Below are 17,379 nucleotides of genomic sequence, written 5' to 3'. Positions count from 1 at the left end.
CACCCTATCCAACGACTTCATCCAATTTCACCACCCATCACCAACCCCATCCACCGCCACCACCATGTCCATCACTAGCTAACCCGACACCACTCACGACCTTATCCTACCCACCCCATTCTCGTCCCCACCTAACACCACCTTACCCTGCCCCCTCCCTCGCCCGTCCCTCCCGACCGTTGGCCTCCCCACCCAGCGCCACTATAATCCATGTCCACCACCCCTGCTCCTTACCCACTGCCCTTTTGCCCCCACCCCACTTAAGCACCATCATCCCCACCCCTACCCTCAACCACTTCACCAGCAACCTTAAGCACCACCACTACCCACCAACAAACCACCTCACCTTTCCATCCAAACCACCACCCCTACCCCCACCACAACCACCACCTACGAACCACCGCCCATGTTACCACCCTTACCCACCAACCTCATCCAATTCCACTATCATCAACCACCCCCATCCATGTCCACCACCACCCAAACCGAACCACACATGACGCCACTATACCTTAACCCACCTCATTACCTACTAGCTACGTCCCTCCCTGCTTTAACCTACAAGCCAATCCCGCATCCACCCAACACCAACCTAACCAACCCCCTCCCAACCTACCCCAACCATTTCTACCAGCCCCATCCTTGCTCCACCCATCTCCCTTACCCCCACCACCCACCGCAACCACCACATACCAACCCCCACCCACTACCACCCAACCTGACACCACGCATGACCCCACCATGCCCTACCCCACCTCATTAGCCAGTAGCCACGCCACGTCCCACCTAAACCTACAACATATCCTGCCCCCACCCAACACCAACCTAAACAGCCCCCTCCCCAACCCCATCCATCCATCCCACCCACCACCACTGTTACCACTAACCATGTCCATCACTCGGCTCGACTCGAAAATTTTAATCGAGCTTACAAACGAGTCAGGTCAAACATTGGTTTTATGAAGCTTGACTCGTTGAATTAAATGAGTTTTACTTCGTGTTCAAGATCAACTCGAGTTTGATAATTATTAAGCTCGAGCTCGAGTAGCACGTTAAAAACTGGAAGTTGTTCCCATAGACACAACTTGTGTATCTACAAACCAATTGATAAATTGATTCGAGATTGACGACATGCACTTGGCCACAGTTAATGACATAACTTTATTCATTGTTTTGTTCATATTGCAGACATGTTTTTGTACCACCTCAGGACAAATAATGGTTCAAATATGTTTAACATGTATGGGTGGTTGGTGTTTGGATCTATCATCTAAGAACAATTATAAAAGTTTCTTCAAAATTGTATTAAAGATCACATTTTTTTAAGTACGTTGGTTAAAATCACACACAATGGGATGAATTTGGTATGATACCAAGTTTTTTTCTTTAATATCATGTACCAACAAATTATAAATGGTATGCAAAAATTTTATACCATGTACCAACCAACTATATTTGTACTAACTTTTTTCGGTTGGTACATGTTCGTATTGGTTTTGTACCAACTTCAAGTTCCAAATATGTAAAATTTCCAATTATGTTCAAATTTTGAGTGATCATTTTGAGTTTTTAGGTAACACATGTGATGTTTAAGGGTTTTTAATTGCAAGAAATAAAACTTGTAAACATTTTAATGTTCAAATGAAATAATTTAAATTATGAAGTTTATTATTCAATATATAAAAAATTAAAAACTAATAAATAATTATATAAGTGGGTATCATGATACTACTGTGGTACCCAATTTGTAATACCATGGATCAACCAAGTTTCCATACTTGATACGGTACTACCACTCAATTGAAACGAGTATCAATTAAGTCGGTATCAAGTTTACATACTTGGTATGGTACTACTAATCGATTGAAATTGATACCAGTTGATATTGTTATGAATAAAGTTGGTGTCAGTTTAATTGATATAATTAATACACATGTTGATTGGTTTAATTTCACGTAAAATTAGGACTCCAAATGGACATATTTAATAAGGTGTTTGAGATTGCTTATAAAAATAACTTATTGACTTATTTCAGTATGGTGCTAGTAGTAAGCACTTTTAAATGTTTGGATAAACAACTTATACCGGTGTCAAACCGGTAATAAACAGTTTTTGAAGAAGTTAAACCCTTCTGACTTATAATAATTTGACAAGTGTTTTTGTAAAAAAAACATAAGTTGTTTCATATAAGCAATCTCAAATACCCCTAATTATTTTGCATTTCTTTCAATAATTAATTTATAACATAATTACATATATTATAAATAAAATAGTATGGGATTTCAAATCCTATATTTGAGTTTCCGTTTGATTTGTAGAAATGAAATGGATTTGAGGGAATTTGGATTTTAAGTCCATTCCAATTAAATGTTTGGTTTGTTGGATTATTCAGATTTGAAATTATAAGATTTAACTGAAATTCTACAAACATAGGATTTCGAAATCCTTAGGGGTGTTCAGGGTTTTACGGGATTTCATAGGATGTTATAGTTTGAAAAATCTCAACCCAAACCGTACGAAGTTGATCAGGTTAGTCAGGTTGATATTTTGATACATCAAGATATATTTCCTAACCCTGAATATGCAGGTCCGTTCCTAAAATTTTATAGGCCTTGAGCAAGATGTAAAAAAAGGTCCCTCGGTAAATTCTAAAAAAATCAATTATTGTTTCAGCATTAAAAATAACAGTGAATTCAGGAAATACTAATAATTCATATAATACCGTTTTCAAGTGTTCATAAACGCAAAATCAATAAGTAATTATTTCAAATTAATTTTTTACCATATCATTTTTACATAACATCATCAATCTTTTTCACTGTAAAAGACATCCTACTTTAAACTTTTAATATATAGACCAGATATTATTTGAGGTCTCAATGTTGACTATTCGGAATAACATTATATGTAAATCAATAAATCAGTTTGGTTATTATCTCACGCCATGTTAATTTTTTCGTCACTGTTTTAAATTTTTAAGGTTAAAACAAATTTTTTCAGAACCATCAATCTTATAATAAAAAAACCCATGTTGATTATAGCTTGATATCTTATTCTTATTTTTGAGATAAAATAGTACTTAAATTTCATGCACTCAATATTACGTAATAAATAGTCAATATTCTATGTAAAAAATAAGGGTTGTTAGGGACTGTTTGACGGTTGCTGAATGGTTTGATGCAGAATAATTAAGTCATCAGAATGATTAAGAGGTTCTCATGATATAATGCAAAATCAAATATAATTGTTCGGTAATCGTTTACAATGGAATTAAGGCGCTGAATGGTTAAGGGAGACGCAAGATACAAAATAATTCAGAGAGTTTTAGAACCATTAAGAAACAAATTTTTTTTTTCCGCTAAACAAGATTCACCTCTTAACGATTCAGATGTTGTCTCTTAATAAAACTATTAAGAGGTAAACAAACAACCTTTTAATCTTAAATATAGACATGAGTTGGACTGTCTCATATCATTAAGATATGGCAACGCAAAAAAGCCGTATAATGAAGGAGCGCTCACATTTTTTGGCGCATCTGTTTTGGGTACAGAAGGCCATAGGTTCTAATCCTGTATTTCTTAGTTAATAACAAGAAATCTAGTATATTCTAATACAAAAAAGAATTCATGCGAATAGAATAATAAAAGAAGTCAATAGGAGATGAATTATAAATAATATATCAAGGTTTTCTAGACAAATAGCTAGTTTTAGACTTTGATACTATGTAACAAACTTAGGGGTCGTTTACCAAATATTTACCGGGTAAGCGTTTACGGGTAAAATTTAACACTATCATTTACTTATTGGAGTAAGATTTTAGTCCACCAAAACGGTTTTGTATGCAACAATTTACCCGGTAAGCACTTACCGTGATAAGAGTCGTCGCCCTCACTTATCGGGTAAGACTCTTGGTCCTTGTCTTGCTCTTACCGGGTAAGATTATTGGTCTTTATCATATTCATGCGCTTACCGTGGTAAGAGTCGTCGCCCTCACTTACCGGGTAAGATTCTTGGTCCTTGTCTCACTCTTACTGGGTAAGATTATTGGTCCTTACCATATTCATCCGGTAAGGTAATATCACTTGGTGTTCACTTATCCGAGTAAGCGTTTGGTAAACAGCCCCTTAGATATCCAATAAACAATACTCTAAAATGAATGACCAATTAATTTTTTACATATTTTATTCTATAATATAATTAATTAATACATCTTTGGGCTGATAAATTTCTATACTATTAGATACTAAAAAGTTTGTTTTTTTTTTTTTTAATTTATTAATTCTTTTGAACTAATACCATGGGGGTGTTTGTGATTGCCTATTTGAAGCAACTTATGCGTTTCTACAAAAACACTTATCAACTTATTATAAGTTAGAAGAGTTTAACTTATTCAAAAACTTTTTATTACCGGTTTGACACCGCTATAAGTTGTTTATCCAAACTCTCAAAAGTGTTTATTATCGATGTCACACCAGAATAAGTCAATAAGTTATTTTTATAAGCAATTTCAAACACCCCCTATATACTAAAAAGAGATTGGGCCTCTATTTCTTGAGGGCCCTAGGCTTACGCTCGACCCGCCTCCTCCAGGGAAGGACAGACGACCCTGTGAATATGTTATTTTCTCTACTCCTAATTCATTTTTCATCATCATTTGGTACAACTTATCTACGTTCCTTAAATCTTAAGTATATTACATTCAACTATTTTTCTCAATTTCCATATATATTTTCACATTTACAAAACACATATACGAAAGAATTATACAGAGATGGAGAAGAGAATGAAAATATACGTATATAAAAATAGTATATGATAGCGTAATCGTCTAATGTATATATTAATATGAACTTAACAACCATATTAAATCCAAAAAATAAAAGAATATTGGGTTTATCAGGTTGGTTGAGTTTAATTGACTGTAAACCAATTCCAACCCGATACTTACGATTTAAAGATTTTACAACTCGATTAGATATCAAATTGTTTTAAATTGGATTATTTCATGGTGGGTTGGCCTCGAGTTTTCGAGCACTCTTAATATAGGGTGATTAGAAAGACGTATCAGGGTTTTAATTAGAGGTGCTCAAAAACCCGACCAACCCGACCAACCCAACCCAATGCGAAATAACTCAATGCGAAATAACTCAACCCGAAGCAACCCGATGTCGAATCGAGTTGTAAAATTATCAAACCGTAGATATCGGGTTGATAGTGGATTACTATTATTTGAACCCAACCCAACCCGATGAACCCGATATCATTTTAGTTCTTGGAAATATTTTAATATGATTGTTGAATTTATATTAATATATACACTAGACAATTACACTATCATGTATGCTCTTCATATTCACATATTTTCAATTTATTCACATCTCTATATAACTTATTCGTATATATATTCAGTAATTGTGAACATATATATGTAAATTGAGAAAATTAACTGAATGTGTGATATACGTAAGAAATATGGATAAGTTGTATCAAATGGTTGATGATGAAAAAGAAATTATGAGTAGAGAAATAACATATTTAAGGTTAGAAAAATATTTTGATGTACCAAAGTATCAACCCGATTAACCCGACCAACCCGTACGGGTTGGGTTGGGTTGCATTTTGGTTTGGGTTGGGTTAAAAATTTTCAAACTACAAACATTAAGTTGGATTGTTCAAATATCTTCGACCCGATCAACCTAACTCGTAAGCACCCCTTGTTTTAATGGTGGAAATTATTTTTGGATCAAATCTACATTTTTTTACTAAGATCAGGGACTGTTGCTGTAACTTACGATCGTATATTTGATTTGGGTCTGATGATTACAACGGCGGGCAAAATTCAAAATTTTAATAAAAGCAAAAATCCCCCCAGCATGTGTCACCGACTCGTTTTATAGCTTCGATACAAGCTTCAGAGATCTGATTATTCGATTTTCAAAATTAGGAATACAATTTGGTTGATCCAATTTCACGTACAAGTAAGGTAAGATCTGGTTGATGCTTCGTCAATTTGAAACTCCAGGCTTATCACGTATCTGATTTCTGTCTAGGGTTTTCTCAATTTGAGTTTCAATTTCGTTTTGCAGATTCGTTGTATTCAAGTTTTTTGTATGTCTTCTGTAGTTTGGGTTCATCTGATCATTGATTCGTTTCATTTAAATTTCCTTACTTGCAGAGTAGGATTTAATGGATTTCTGAGTTGCATTTTAAGTTCTAATTACTACTGCCATGAAAGAAAGTTGTAAAGCTTGATTTTGATGTTAAGTTGGCTGGTAGCTAACTTCAAATTTGAATTAACTTTTTGTATATACCTGAACTTGAATATGCAGACATTAAGACATATTTTTACATAAATTTTGGAACAAATCTGTAATTACATATACATTTATGTGCACAGCCATGTCTGTCATCAAATTAATGCCATTTGGTCATCTGATTATTATCCTGGCCATTTAAAACAGCTTATATTACTCCAATTCATTAATTTCTAATAGTTTACCATACTTTTGTTGTTCGTTAATTCTGTACAGTCTGTAAAATTTGATAGCAAATTAGATATACCAATCCACGAATATTGAATTTATATAAGTAATCTTCTTCATCATTTAAGCTTGTCTTTTTGAAATTTGATTTGTTCCATCTGGTTTTCAATTTGATTACTATTTCTGGGTTTTTTGTTCTGTTTCGAAATTTCTCATCTGATTTTTGTTGGGTTTTGGTTGGTTCAACAAGTTAACTTTCGATTTTTAATAAAAATTGAAGAACTTAATAGATTTAAGCGAAGAGGTCGTATTAATCATCTGTTGCGTTGGAGCTTTACATGAGTACATTCAAAATTTACCGTTACGGTTACCTTTTATTTGTTTTCAAATCAAAATTTTGTGTTAACTTGTACAAAAAAGGTTAACTTTTTTTGTGTGTGATTATCTTGGAACCCGCTATGCGAGCCGACTAATCTCAGGGCTTTGCAGGAGTTACCGCATTTGAACCTCCATGGCCACAAGGGGATTTTTATTCCTCCTTAGATTTGAACATGAGACCTCCTGGTACTTTTGACCTTTGGAGCCAAGCTCAAACCAAAGGTCAAAAGTACCAGCAGGTTCAAGTCCAAGGAGGAATAAAAATCCCCTTTGGCCATGGAGGTTCAAATGAGGTATTGTGTTTTACTTTTATCTAATGTGAAGTCATCCAAAGGTTTATAAGTTGGTTTCGCTGCTGAGGTATTCGTTTTCAGATGCAATTGTCACTGATATATACAATTTTTTTAGGTTCTATGGTGTTGGTATTAAATTTGTAAGCGTTTTAATTTACGTTGTACCTTATTATATATTCATTAAGTGTAACCAATGACATTTCTTAAAGGGATTTCTAAGTATACTATAAAGTTGTTATACAGTCTTGAATTTTTTTTCAGTTTGAACTGACTGGCACAAGTTTGATTATTTTCTCAGAGAATGGACTCCTTACCTGATGCTGTTGTCCAATACATTTTGTCAAACATGAGCAATGCCAAGGATGTGGCATCTTGTAATTGTGTCTCCAAGAAGTGGAAAGACTCGATGCCCTACATTAAGAGCCTTTATTTCCCTCGTAGCATTTTCGACAACCTAAAAAGTGGTCAAATTCCTGACTGCATTGTGCTGCAGATAGTCTCGTCGATTTTTCAACTGGAAGATTTTGTAGTTTACTGTCCCTTTACCAGTGCAGGGCTGGCTTCATGGCTGATACTTGTGGGACCTTCCTTAAAACATCTTGAGCTCCGTATGGATAATCTTGTTGATCAGATTACGTCTAATGACAGTTCATCTAAACTTGAATGCATTGAAGTTGCAAGGAACTTGGAGTCCTTAAGACTTTGGGGTGTGTTAATGGTCCGTGCTCCAAAATGGGATAAATTTCAAAAACTGCATACTCTTGAAATCATTGGAGCAAAATTGGAGGATTCGGCCTTGGCTGAGACTCTTCAAGCGACTCCTAACCTTACCCACCTTGTACTTCTTGGTTGTGAGGGTTTGAGGACTGTTTGGATTGAGCTTCTTCAGCTTGAGCACTGCAAACTTGATTTTTACGGTTTGGGAAGCTGCTCACTCACTCTCACAGCTCCAAAGATCGAATACCTTGAAGTTCAAGGCTGTAGTTGGATTAGAGTTCACGAGACCAATTGCTTAAAGAATCTTTCAATCGCGAATAATGCTGGTAAAGTTCAAGATCATCCTTAAAAAAGATTTCATATTCCCAAATCCCAGTTGGATATGTAGGTCTTATTCGTTTAATGCTATTTCACAATTTCATTTTGTGGGTCCCATTCCCATGATGCCAAGATATTTGAGATGTGATTTTGAGTCTTATTGCTTGCAGGGAGAGTTTACATGGTGGACTTTGGTAAGCTCATGGCACTTGAATCATTATCCATTAGAGGTGTGCAATGGTGTTGGGATGCAATAAGCAAAATACTTCAACTTGCAAGTGAAGTGAAGCATCTGTATATGAAAGTGGAATTCACTGGAGATTTTGAAGCTCTTCTCCCTTTTCCAGAAATCGATTTTGTTGACTTCTTCAAAAGTCATCCCAAGCTCAAAACTTTCGACATCCATGGTGCAATGTTTGCTGCTCTATGCCAGAAGAACAGTCTAAAGAATGTAAGTTCTACAAGCAACACGATTACTTGCTAAAACAAGAATCTTGATTTATGGACAATCTTTTTCTTCGTTCGGATTTTTCAGGTGGACTCAAGTTTCATGATTTATTGCCTTGAAGAGGTAGTGATCACTGTGAGATCGCCATTGAACGCTGAACAGAAAATGAGCACGCTCGAATCTTTGGTGAAGTTTGGTAAGAATTTAAGGAAGATGAAGATCAAGATTCTTCGGATGAAAAGTGGGCACAGCAGTGCTGATGATTTTTTCGAGGAGATATGCAGGTTTAGATACATGAATCACAAGTTAATCTCAATAGAATAAAACCCATGTTTTTGACTCGATTCATTGCACAATCCGATCTTATAATTCTTGTTTCGAGTAATAACTTTGATTACTCCTTTAATGATTTTGATGCCTCATTCACATGTGATCATGTTCATCTACGTGGTTTCGTGTGTTTCCTTGTTTTATACAAACGCTGATCAATTCAATTATGCAAATGACCCAGATTGGTTGTTCTTGATTTCTTTGTTCGAGTCTCACTTGTTGAAAACGTGTCGGTTTTTTTCCACATTCTGAATCGGGTTTTTGTAGATAAGTTGATGTTTTTCTTGTACTTGTTTCTGTTTGTACGTAGTTGCTTACTTTTTAACTTAGTTTTTTTAATAGTTTTGATTGTCTGCCTTTTCTATTTCACACACTTTTTGTAAGCCGATGGTTATTACAGAAACGACAGCTCTACTGTTTGAATAAAGGTTAGGTCTGTATAATCCAAGTTAGCCAACTGTAATGACGAATTGCTTTGTGCACCTTTATCGGCTGGCTATGGTAGGACTAGCTCACCTACAGATCAATAATATGATTAACGCGGATATAATTGTTATGAGAAATCATAAGAATCGAATATAACATTAATTAAGCATGTCTATGGGAAACATGGACATTATGGGCTTGTTTGTTTTTTGAAAAAAAAGCTCTTAATACCACTTTAGTCTGAATCGGTCGGACGTTGTTATTTTCAGACCGTATGATTTTTTTTATAAATAAGAGTTGGAAACTTTTATAGTCCTCTGAATTTTTAAGTGGTGGTCTAAACCCTTAATTGGCTCTTATTCGCACACGAGGACACCAATATCGATCTCTCGCTTGATCTCCAGCTACCAAATCATACCGATTTATCTAAATCATACGATCTGGACACCATATGTAAACAGATTATAATAATGGCACAACATGAATTTACAAACACGTGATGATGAAATATGTTATCAGAAAGTAGGGTGTTATTACCCTACGGGATTTCTAAATCTAATGCTTGTGAGATTTCATTGAAATTCCGGAATTTCAATTCAGGACTTTCCTTTAAACCAAATACGGAATTGGAATATAATCCAATTCCAAATCTCACTAAATCCTATAAACCAAACGATGTCGTTTGTGTTTTTTAATTATGATTTCTCATGTTGTAGTGATGAACAAATACAATATATGATTGGAGTAAAATAACTATTTTTAAAATAAGTTATATAAAATAAATGTTTAAAAATAAGTTTATTTGAAACACAAATTAAGGGGTCGTTTATTAAATCCTTACCCGGGTAAGTATTTACCAACTCACATTACTTTATCGGATGAATATAGTAATGATGAAAAATCTTTCCCGGTAAGAGTGAGGCAATGACCAAAAAAGTCTTACCGGTAAGTGAGAGCAACGATTCTCACTACAGTTAACGCTTTCCGGCTAAATTGTTACATACAATACCGTTTTGGTGAACTAAAATCTTATCCGGTAATTAAGTGAGTGTTAAATTTTACCATAAACACTGACTGAATAAGTGTTTGATAAACGACCCTAAAAAGTTAAATGAGTTAATTTATTTGAAATGACAAAAAGTTAATTTTCTTAAATCCGGTTAAAGGGACCGGCCTTAGGGTCCATCACACAGGGACGACCCGACATGGTGCCACCGTATTATTCTTCATTTGAAGGGTAAAAAATTTTAGGTTCGTGAAAAGTACAACTGTATGTATTTTGAAACTACAATGAAAACATATTTTCTTTGGTAGAGGTGGGTTTCAAGGCTTTAATTCCACCCCAGATCCAAGTACGAATTCTGTTACTGTCATTTTCTTAATCAAATGGTGCCACTGTTTGAAAATTTCCCCCCTTATATTTGTTTCTTATAATCAAATGGTGCCAACGTTTGAAAAAATTCTAGGTCTGTCCCTACCATCACAGCTAGTTACACACTTACACTACCATCACAGCTAGTTACATTGATTACGCGTTACAACCCTTTTCAAGACTGAATGGTTACGACTAAAACCAACTATTGAATGAATGACAAGGATCGAACCTCATTAGGGTCGATCAAAGGGCAAACCGATCACAGTTTTTCTCACCTTTACTTTTCGATTGCTCCAAGGCACATCCCTTGACTACACAAAATGTATACGTCTGTTGTTAATGTTTGAACATCTTATAAGCTTTAAGTTGTAAGTTACTAATAATTTTCACTATGATTTAATTTGATTTAAAAGTTATCTGGTTCTATAGTTTTATAATTCAGATATTATATCAGAACTTTAATTTTATTTTGTTCATCAAATTACTATTGTTACTTGATTTTTCATGAAGCAGGTTGATGAAATTGAGCCTCGGGTTAAGCCACTTGAGTTGTGGCAGACCGGTTAAGTCTCGGGGGATATAGTGGAAAATCTCATCAACCCCCGAGTACAAGTCCAGACGTTGTCAAAGTTCTTTGTTGTCCTAGAGGTTCACCTACGATGACTCCAAATTATTCGTGATCACCTGGAGTATTAGTTAGTACGCATAAACTGACCAGAAAACCCACGATCACCCAACAACCCAACAAAAAGTTGAGTTTTTGATTTTTTTTGTTTGGTTTTAAAATCTAAACTTAAAATACTTTTGTTCCCTAACTAACGGAGAAAACACATGGTTTTCTTAGCTTGGACTATTGTTAGAAGATAAAAATATTTTAAGGACTCAAAAAGGGTAAAATATAACTTTTGGATCAAGTTTGCATTAGACAAATAAGTTCAGGGACTGTTAATGTAATTTACCTTTAAAGAAACGAACGCAGATCTGAGGATACAAAGGCGGGGAAAATTCAAAATTTCAGTACAAGCAAAAATACAGAAGCAAATGTCAGACTCTTTTTGTAGCTTCGATTCGAACTTCGTAGATCTGATTTCTTGCTTTTGAAACTTCGGGATAACAGTTCTGTGCTCGAATTTCTTATGCGAAGAAGGTAAGATTTGGTTGACACTTCGTTATTTTGAAAGTGCAAGCTTATTAGGTATCTGATTTCTGTCTAGGGTTTTTTCAATTCGAGTTCCATTTCTTTTGCAACTTCGTTGGATCCAGGTTTTGGATGCGTGATATCATTTGATTCCTGCTTCGTTTAACTGATTATGTATTCGATTTGATTTGCATTTTGTTACTTGCGGATTGGGATTTGTTGGGATTTAGGAGCTGCATTCAACTTTCAATTACTCATGTACTGGAAGAAATGTAAACGTTTGATGTTAAATTGACTCGTTTTCAACGAACAAATATATAATAAATTAATAACAGTGTTAGTTTTTTCCGCGTATAGTTGAATTGGAATATATAACTTTTGTGGAATTAATCTGTAATTTCATTGTTTGGTGCAACTAAAATTGTTTTTCTAATTATAAATGACGGTACTTCCTTAAAATAATGTTACTGTGTAAAGATTCAAAGACTATCGAGTGATATATAATTAGTTTTAGAGGTGGATTAACAGATTCATTGAGGTCTGGAAGGTAACCTCTCTTTGTGTTTATAGGGTGGAGATGTTGTATTTGTTTTGATCATCTAGCATCAACATAGGTGTTCGAAGTAATAGGGATGCTGTTAGGGTTCCAGTTACTTGATGAGGGGGATTAATGAAAATGAACCCTACAAATACATAAATGAAAGAAGGAAATTGTATAAATCTTTGAGCGGTAGTTGGCATTCTCACGGTAGAGTTTTGGACTACTAGCAAGCCATTAACTTTTTTATATTTGTTCTTGGTTTGTTGGAAGGATTTAATAAATTAATAAGTGGCTGTATTGGTCGATAACTTCATTCTTGCATTGTCATCAAACAGGAAACTTTGAGATTCATTACACACACCATGACAGATGCAAAGACAATGGATATTCATGAAGCACTAGATGAAATTAGAGTACAGAAGGAAAGACTTGAGGAAGAAATCCGTACCAAGACGGATCTATACAATAACTTGAGAAAAGCTCAAAATGAACTGGTGACTAAATTTCAGGAAGCAAAGCTGCAATCTGAAAAGCAAGCCCTAGAACTGAGTGCCAGGTCTGAGGAGTTATCTACATTGAACCAACTCCATCAGGACCTCAAATCAAGTTTCCAAGATAAGGAATCGTCTCTTAGGCGCCTTAATTCTGCAATTGAGAAGCTGCATCATGAATATGGAGAGAAACTTCATAAATTGGAAGGAGAAAACAAAGAGCTTGTCTTGGCCTTAGATGAAGCAACATCAACTTCCCAATCATTGAAGTCGCAAGTTAATTCCAGCAACATGGAGATTGAAGACCTTAAGAAAATTCTATTACTTAAAGATAAAAAACTACTAGAAACTGCAGACAGGACACAGACAACTAAGGATCTGACGCAGAGAGACGAGGTGATATGTGAACTGGAGGAGAAGCATAGAGATGTTCAAGATCAACTCAAGTGGAAGAATGAACAGTTTCAACATCTTGAAGAAGCACATGAAAGGCTTCAGGAAAATTTTCGATCTAGTAAAGCAGAGTGGGAGAGGGAAAAATCATTGATGTTGGAGGAGATCTGTTCACTTCAAACAAGCTTGGATTCTCAAACTAGAATATCTGAAAACCTTCAGACCCAGCTGAGGATATGCAACCAGGCCTTAGCACATGAAGAGAGCACAAGGAAACTGTTGGAAGTTGAGGTTTCTGAGTACAAATCTCGTTTTGAGACTATTTTTTCAGAGTGCCATGAAGCAAAGGCGGCAATTGAGAAGTTGTCTCACAAGCGAGATGAAGAAGTTGCAGAACTAAGAGATACTTTGGCCACAAAAGATTCTCAATCCAAAGAGATGGGGTATAAAATGGCCCACTTGGAACAAGAGAATCATGATCTAACAGCATCTCTCAGAGATTTCCAGAAATCTCAAATTACTAACTGTGGAACTAATGGCATGTTGAAGAAACTTCAAAAGAAATATCAAGGGTTGGAACAACTACACAAGAAGTGTACTGAGAATTTGAAAGACAAAGAAGTTGAGTGGAAATCTCAAATAGAAAAGGTGAGGAGAGAGATGGATGAGTATCTATCAAAACTGAAAGTTCCAAGCGAACAAGTTAAGCAACTACAGGAGGAGTTGGAATCTTGCCATTACTTGTCTGAAGTTCAGAACGAAGAAATATCTTCAGTGGTTCTAGTGTTGAAATCCAAATTTTCAGTAGCTTATTCCGAGCTGTTTACAGAAGTATCCAAACTGGAGTTGTGCAACAAAGAAAGAGAAGAGAAGATCCTAAATCTAACAGAGCAATTGGAGATCAAGAACAATGCTCTTTGTGAAGTAAATGTGAACCTTGCCAAAAAATGTGAGGAAATGGTATCATTGATGGAAAGGGTCGAGTCCATTGAAGATATGAAACAACATCAACTTCTCATGGAAGAAGAACTTCAAAGGCATAAGAAGATGCTTGTTGAATCATCTCAAAAATTAGAAAATTCTCGAAAGCAGGATGATAAAGATGGTTCAGATGCTTTATCACAGAAAATTGTTGAGTTGGAGAAAATAAAACTGTTGGCCGAAAGCCGGAATATGCAACTTGAAACAACCCTGGAGGCCTGCGAGACTGAGAATCAAAGTCTTGTATGTAGAGCAAACGAGCAAAACGAAAAGATTGTTGATTTGCAGCAACAACTTGTGTTACTAGAAACATTGGTTACAGAACGAACAGAAACAATAGAAGCACAAAAGCAGGATAAAAACAAATATTTCAAAATGATAGAAGATAAAGAAAGCAGCATAGAGAATCTGCTCATTGTTTCCGAGCAAGAGAAAAAGAGCCTTTTACAGGTTATAGAAGAGAGAAACCAGAAGATGGAAGAGCTTGGTGAAGAAGCTAAAGCATTAGAGAAAGAGATGACAAATGCTTTAATGAGCTCCGAAGAAAAACAGATCCAGATTGATGTTATATACCAAGCTTTACACAAACTGGAGATCGAGGCTTCTGATTTATATCAGAAACTCGAGCTCCAAAATGAATCCTTGTTGCAGTCCTCCAAACACACAGAAGAGTTAGAAGCCTTGCTGCAAATCAAGAAATTAGAAACCGAAAGCCTCAAGGGGGAGTTTGAAGAGGAGAAAACACGTTTGGAGAGTGTGGTGAAGAATCTTGAGGTTCAGAACCGTGGTTTACATGAAGATATCAGAAAAATGTCATCAGACAGGGAGCATTTGCTATTTGAAATGGAAACAACATCCAACCAGATTGGCGAGTTTTCTAAGGATGACGGATTAACAAAAATGCTAGAAAACATGTTGCAGAAATCCAGCATTCCATGTTCTCCATTGCAGAAGGGCAAGGATGAGATGGTTGATACAAGATTGCCACTGGTTGATCTGAACAAGTAGGTACGTCTTCGAGTTCTGCTGTTAAAATGGTATCGTGGCAGACGTAAAACACAGATTTGTTCCTGGTATGTCATTCTTTCAGTGGATTCTGTTGAATAGAACATGATCTCTATAGAATGTTTTTCACATCATGCCACAGTTAATACTCATCTTAAGTCTGTGAAATTGGTACTTTAAACGGTGAAACTGAATATATCAAATGGATTGATTTTGGGTCATATTCCATCCAAACAATGTTATCCATGCATATTGCAGATTAAGGTTTTGAAATTGTTGATGTGATGTTAAATAATCAGAATTAAGGTCGTTTACCAAACGCTTACCCGGGTAAGCGCTTACCAAGTCATACTATTTTACCGGATGAATATGGTAAGGACTAAGAATCTTATCCGGTAAAAGCGAGTAAAAGCGAGACAAAGACCAAGAGTTTTACCCAATAAGTGAAAGGCAACCACTCTTACCACAGTAAGTGCTTAACGGGTAAATTGTTGCATATGATGTCGTTTTGGTGGACCAAAATCTTACTCGATAAGTAAATAATAGTGTTAAATTTTACCGGTAAGCACTTACCAGATATGTGTTTGGTAAACGGCCCCTTGGATTTTTTTTGTCATAAAATACATTGTAAGAGAGATTGTTTCTTTGAGTTGGATGGAGGTTCTGATGGTTATTGGTGTTTTTGAACAGGTACAAACTAGATGAAATTCAATTATCCAATGAGAATTGATCCGGTGTATTTTGGTGTACCGCATTAGTGTTGATCTTTAATTATGATTGATTTAAGGGTGAAGATCTCTTCTCATCATTCTCACCGTAATTTCCATTTTTATCGAAACCCAACTCTTTCAGGCTTTCACTAAAAGTAGTAATCATAAATAGAGATCCATATAGATACAACATAATATTTGATAATCGAACCAAGCCAAATTGAAAATTGAAGTTTTTGGTATAATCTAATCCGATTATAATTGATATCTGATTTTGGGTCAGTTGTAACTTAATCGAATTATTTTACATACACTTAACTGTGGGTGATGAGTGATGGTTATAAGTTATCACATATATCATTTTTAAGTATATGCATTTTCTTATTAAGAATTTTATTTTCTAAATTCCATCCTTACTATTCTTTCATGCTTTTCTCTTGTTAAAATGTCCGTGTTTTGTAAAAATTGCAAGATTTCACTTTGTGTATAATCAAACAGTGTCAAATAAACCACAAAGGTGGTGTATGATTGATTTGAGCTTGACTCCAAAAGTCAAAAGTACTAGAAAGTCTCAAGTTCAAATCCAAGGAGGAATAAAAATCCCCTTGTGGTCACGGAGGTTCAAATGCGGTTGCTCCGGGCTATCTGCAAAACAGGTGGTTGCCTTGGAATTAGTCGGGTTGCATAGCAAGTTGGATATTCAGGTTAATAAAAAAAAAAAAACAATGTCAAATACACCGCTATTTCAACAGATATAAATCACGAAAATATTTGACAACTAATAAACATTTAATCAAATGATAGAAAGCGAATGCGAATAAGTTCAAATTAAAAAAAAAATAGTTTTGTTTCATAAAAAAGGAAAAAAAAACGCCCTATAAAAAAGATCGATATCATCAACTTATATACAATATTACTGTAATATCACAATCTTAAAAAAATTGCTATGCTAGCTTTTATGGTTATCACATATATCTATATAATATCATTTATTTATTATAAGAGATCTCTATATCGCCAAATCAACAACTAGTTTATTATTTACTAGAAGGGTACTCGTACAATGTAGCAAGATACATCTTGATTTTAATGTTTCGTTTTATTCTGTCACTCTGTCGATGTTATAATACGGTTTAATGTGGTTTTGAGAAAAAAACGATAATGTTTTTATTTTTGAATAAAATATAAATTTGAAGATATCTTAAAATTTAAAAAAAAAAACATATCGATATTAGTATTAAATTAACTATTTAAAAAATCTTGTTTTGTTGTGTAATTTCTTTAATTCAATTTTTTTATTACAATTTAATTTAGGTTTAATAAGAAAATAATTTATTTTTGATTTAATAATAT

The 17,379-nt window shown here is 34.9% G+C and overlaps 2 protein-coding genes across 2 annotated transcripts; both read left to right on the top strand.

The window, feature by feature from the left end:
- Nucleotides 1-5,908: 5,908 nt before the first annotated feature.
- LOC112517208 (F-box protein At1g10780-like) lies at nucleotides 5,909-9,129 on the top strand. Its single transcript, XM_025124569.1, has 4 exons — nucleotides 5,909-5,983; nucleotides 7,452-8,196; nucleotides 8,359-8,639; nucleotides 8,724-9,129. Exons 2-4 carry the CDS (start codon nucleotides 7,455-7,457, stop codon nucleotides 8,958-8,960), a joined length of 1,260 nt encoding a protein of 419 aa, XP_024980337.1. The 5' UTR covers nucleotides 5,909-5,983; nucleotides 7,452-7,454; the 3' UTR covers nucleotides 8,961-9,129.
- Nucleotides 9,130-12,808: 3,679 nt separating this feature from the next.
- On the top strand, nucleotides 12,809-15,319 carry LOC112516277 (uncharacterized protein At4g38062-like). The gene is made up of 2 exons (XM_025123295.1): nucleotides 12,809-14,104; nucleotides 14,456-15,319. The coding sequence occupies exons 1-2, from the start codon at nucleotides 12,809-12,811 to the stop codon at nucleotides 15,317-15,319; spliced, it is 2,160 nt and encodes a 719-aa protein (XP_024979063.1).
- The last annotated feature ends 2,060 nt before the right edge of the window (nucleotides 15,320-17,379 follow it).

The sequence above is a fragment of the Cynara cardunculus genome (assembly GCF_001531365.2).
Source record: "Cynara cardunculus var. scolymus isolate 2C chromosome LG 8, CcrdV1, whole genome shotgun sequence".
Lineage (NCBI taxonomy): Eukaryota > Viridiplantae > Streptophyta > Magnoliopsida > Asterales > Asteraceae > Cynara > Cynara cardunculus.
This window is presented reverse-complemented; position numbering and strand designations above follow the sequence as displayed.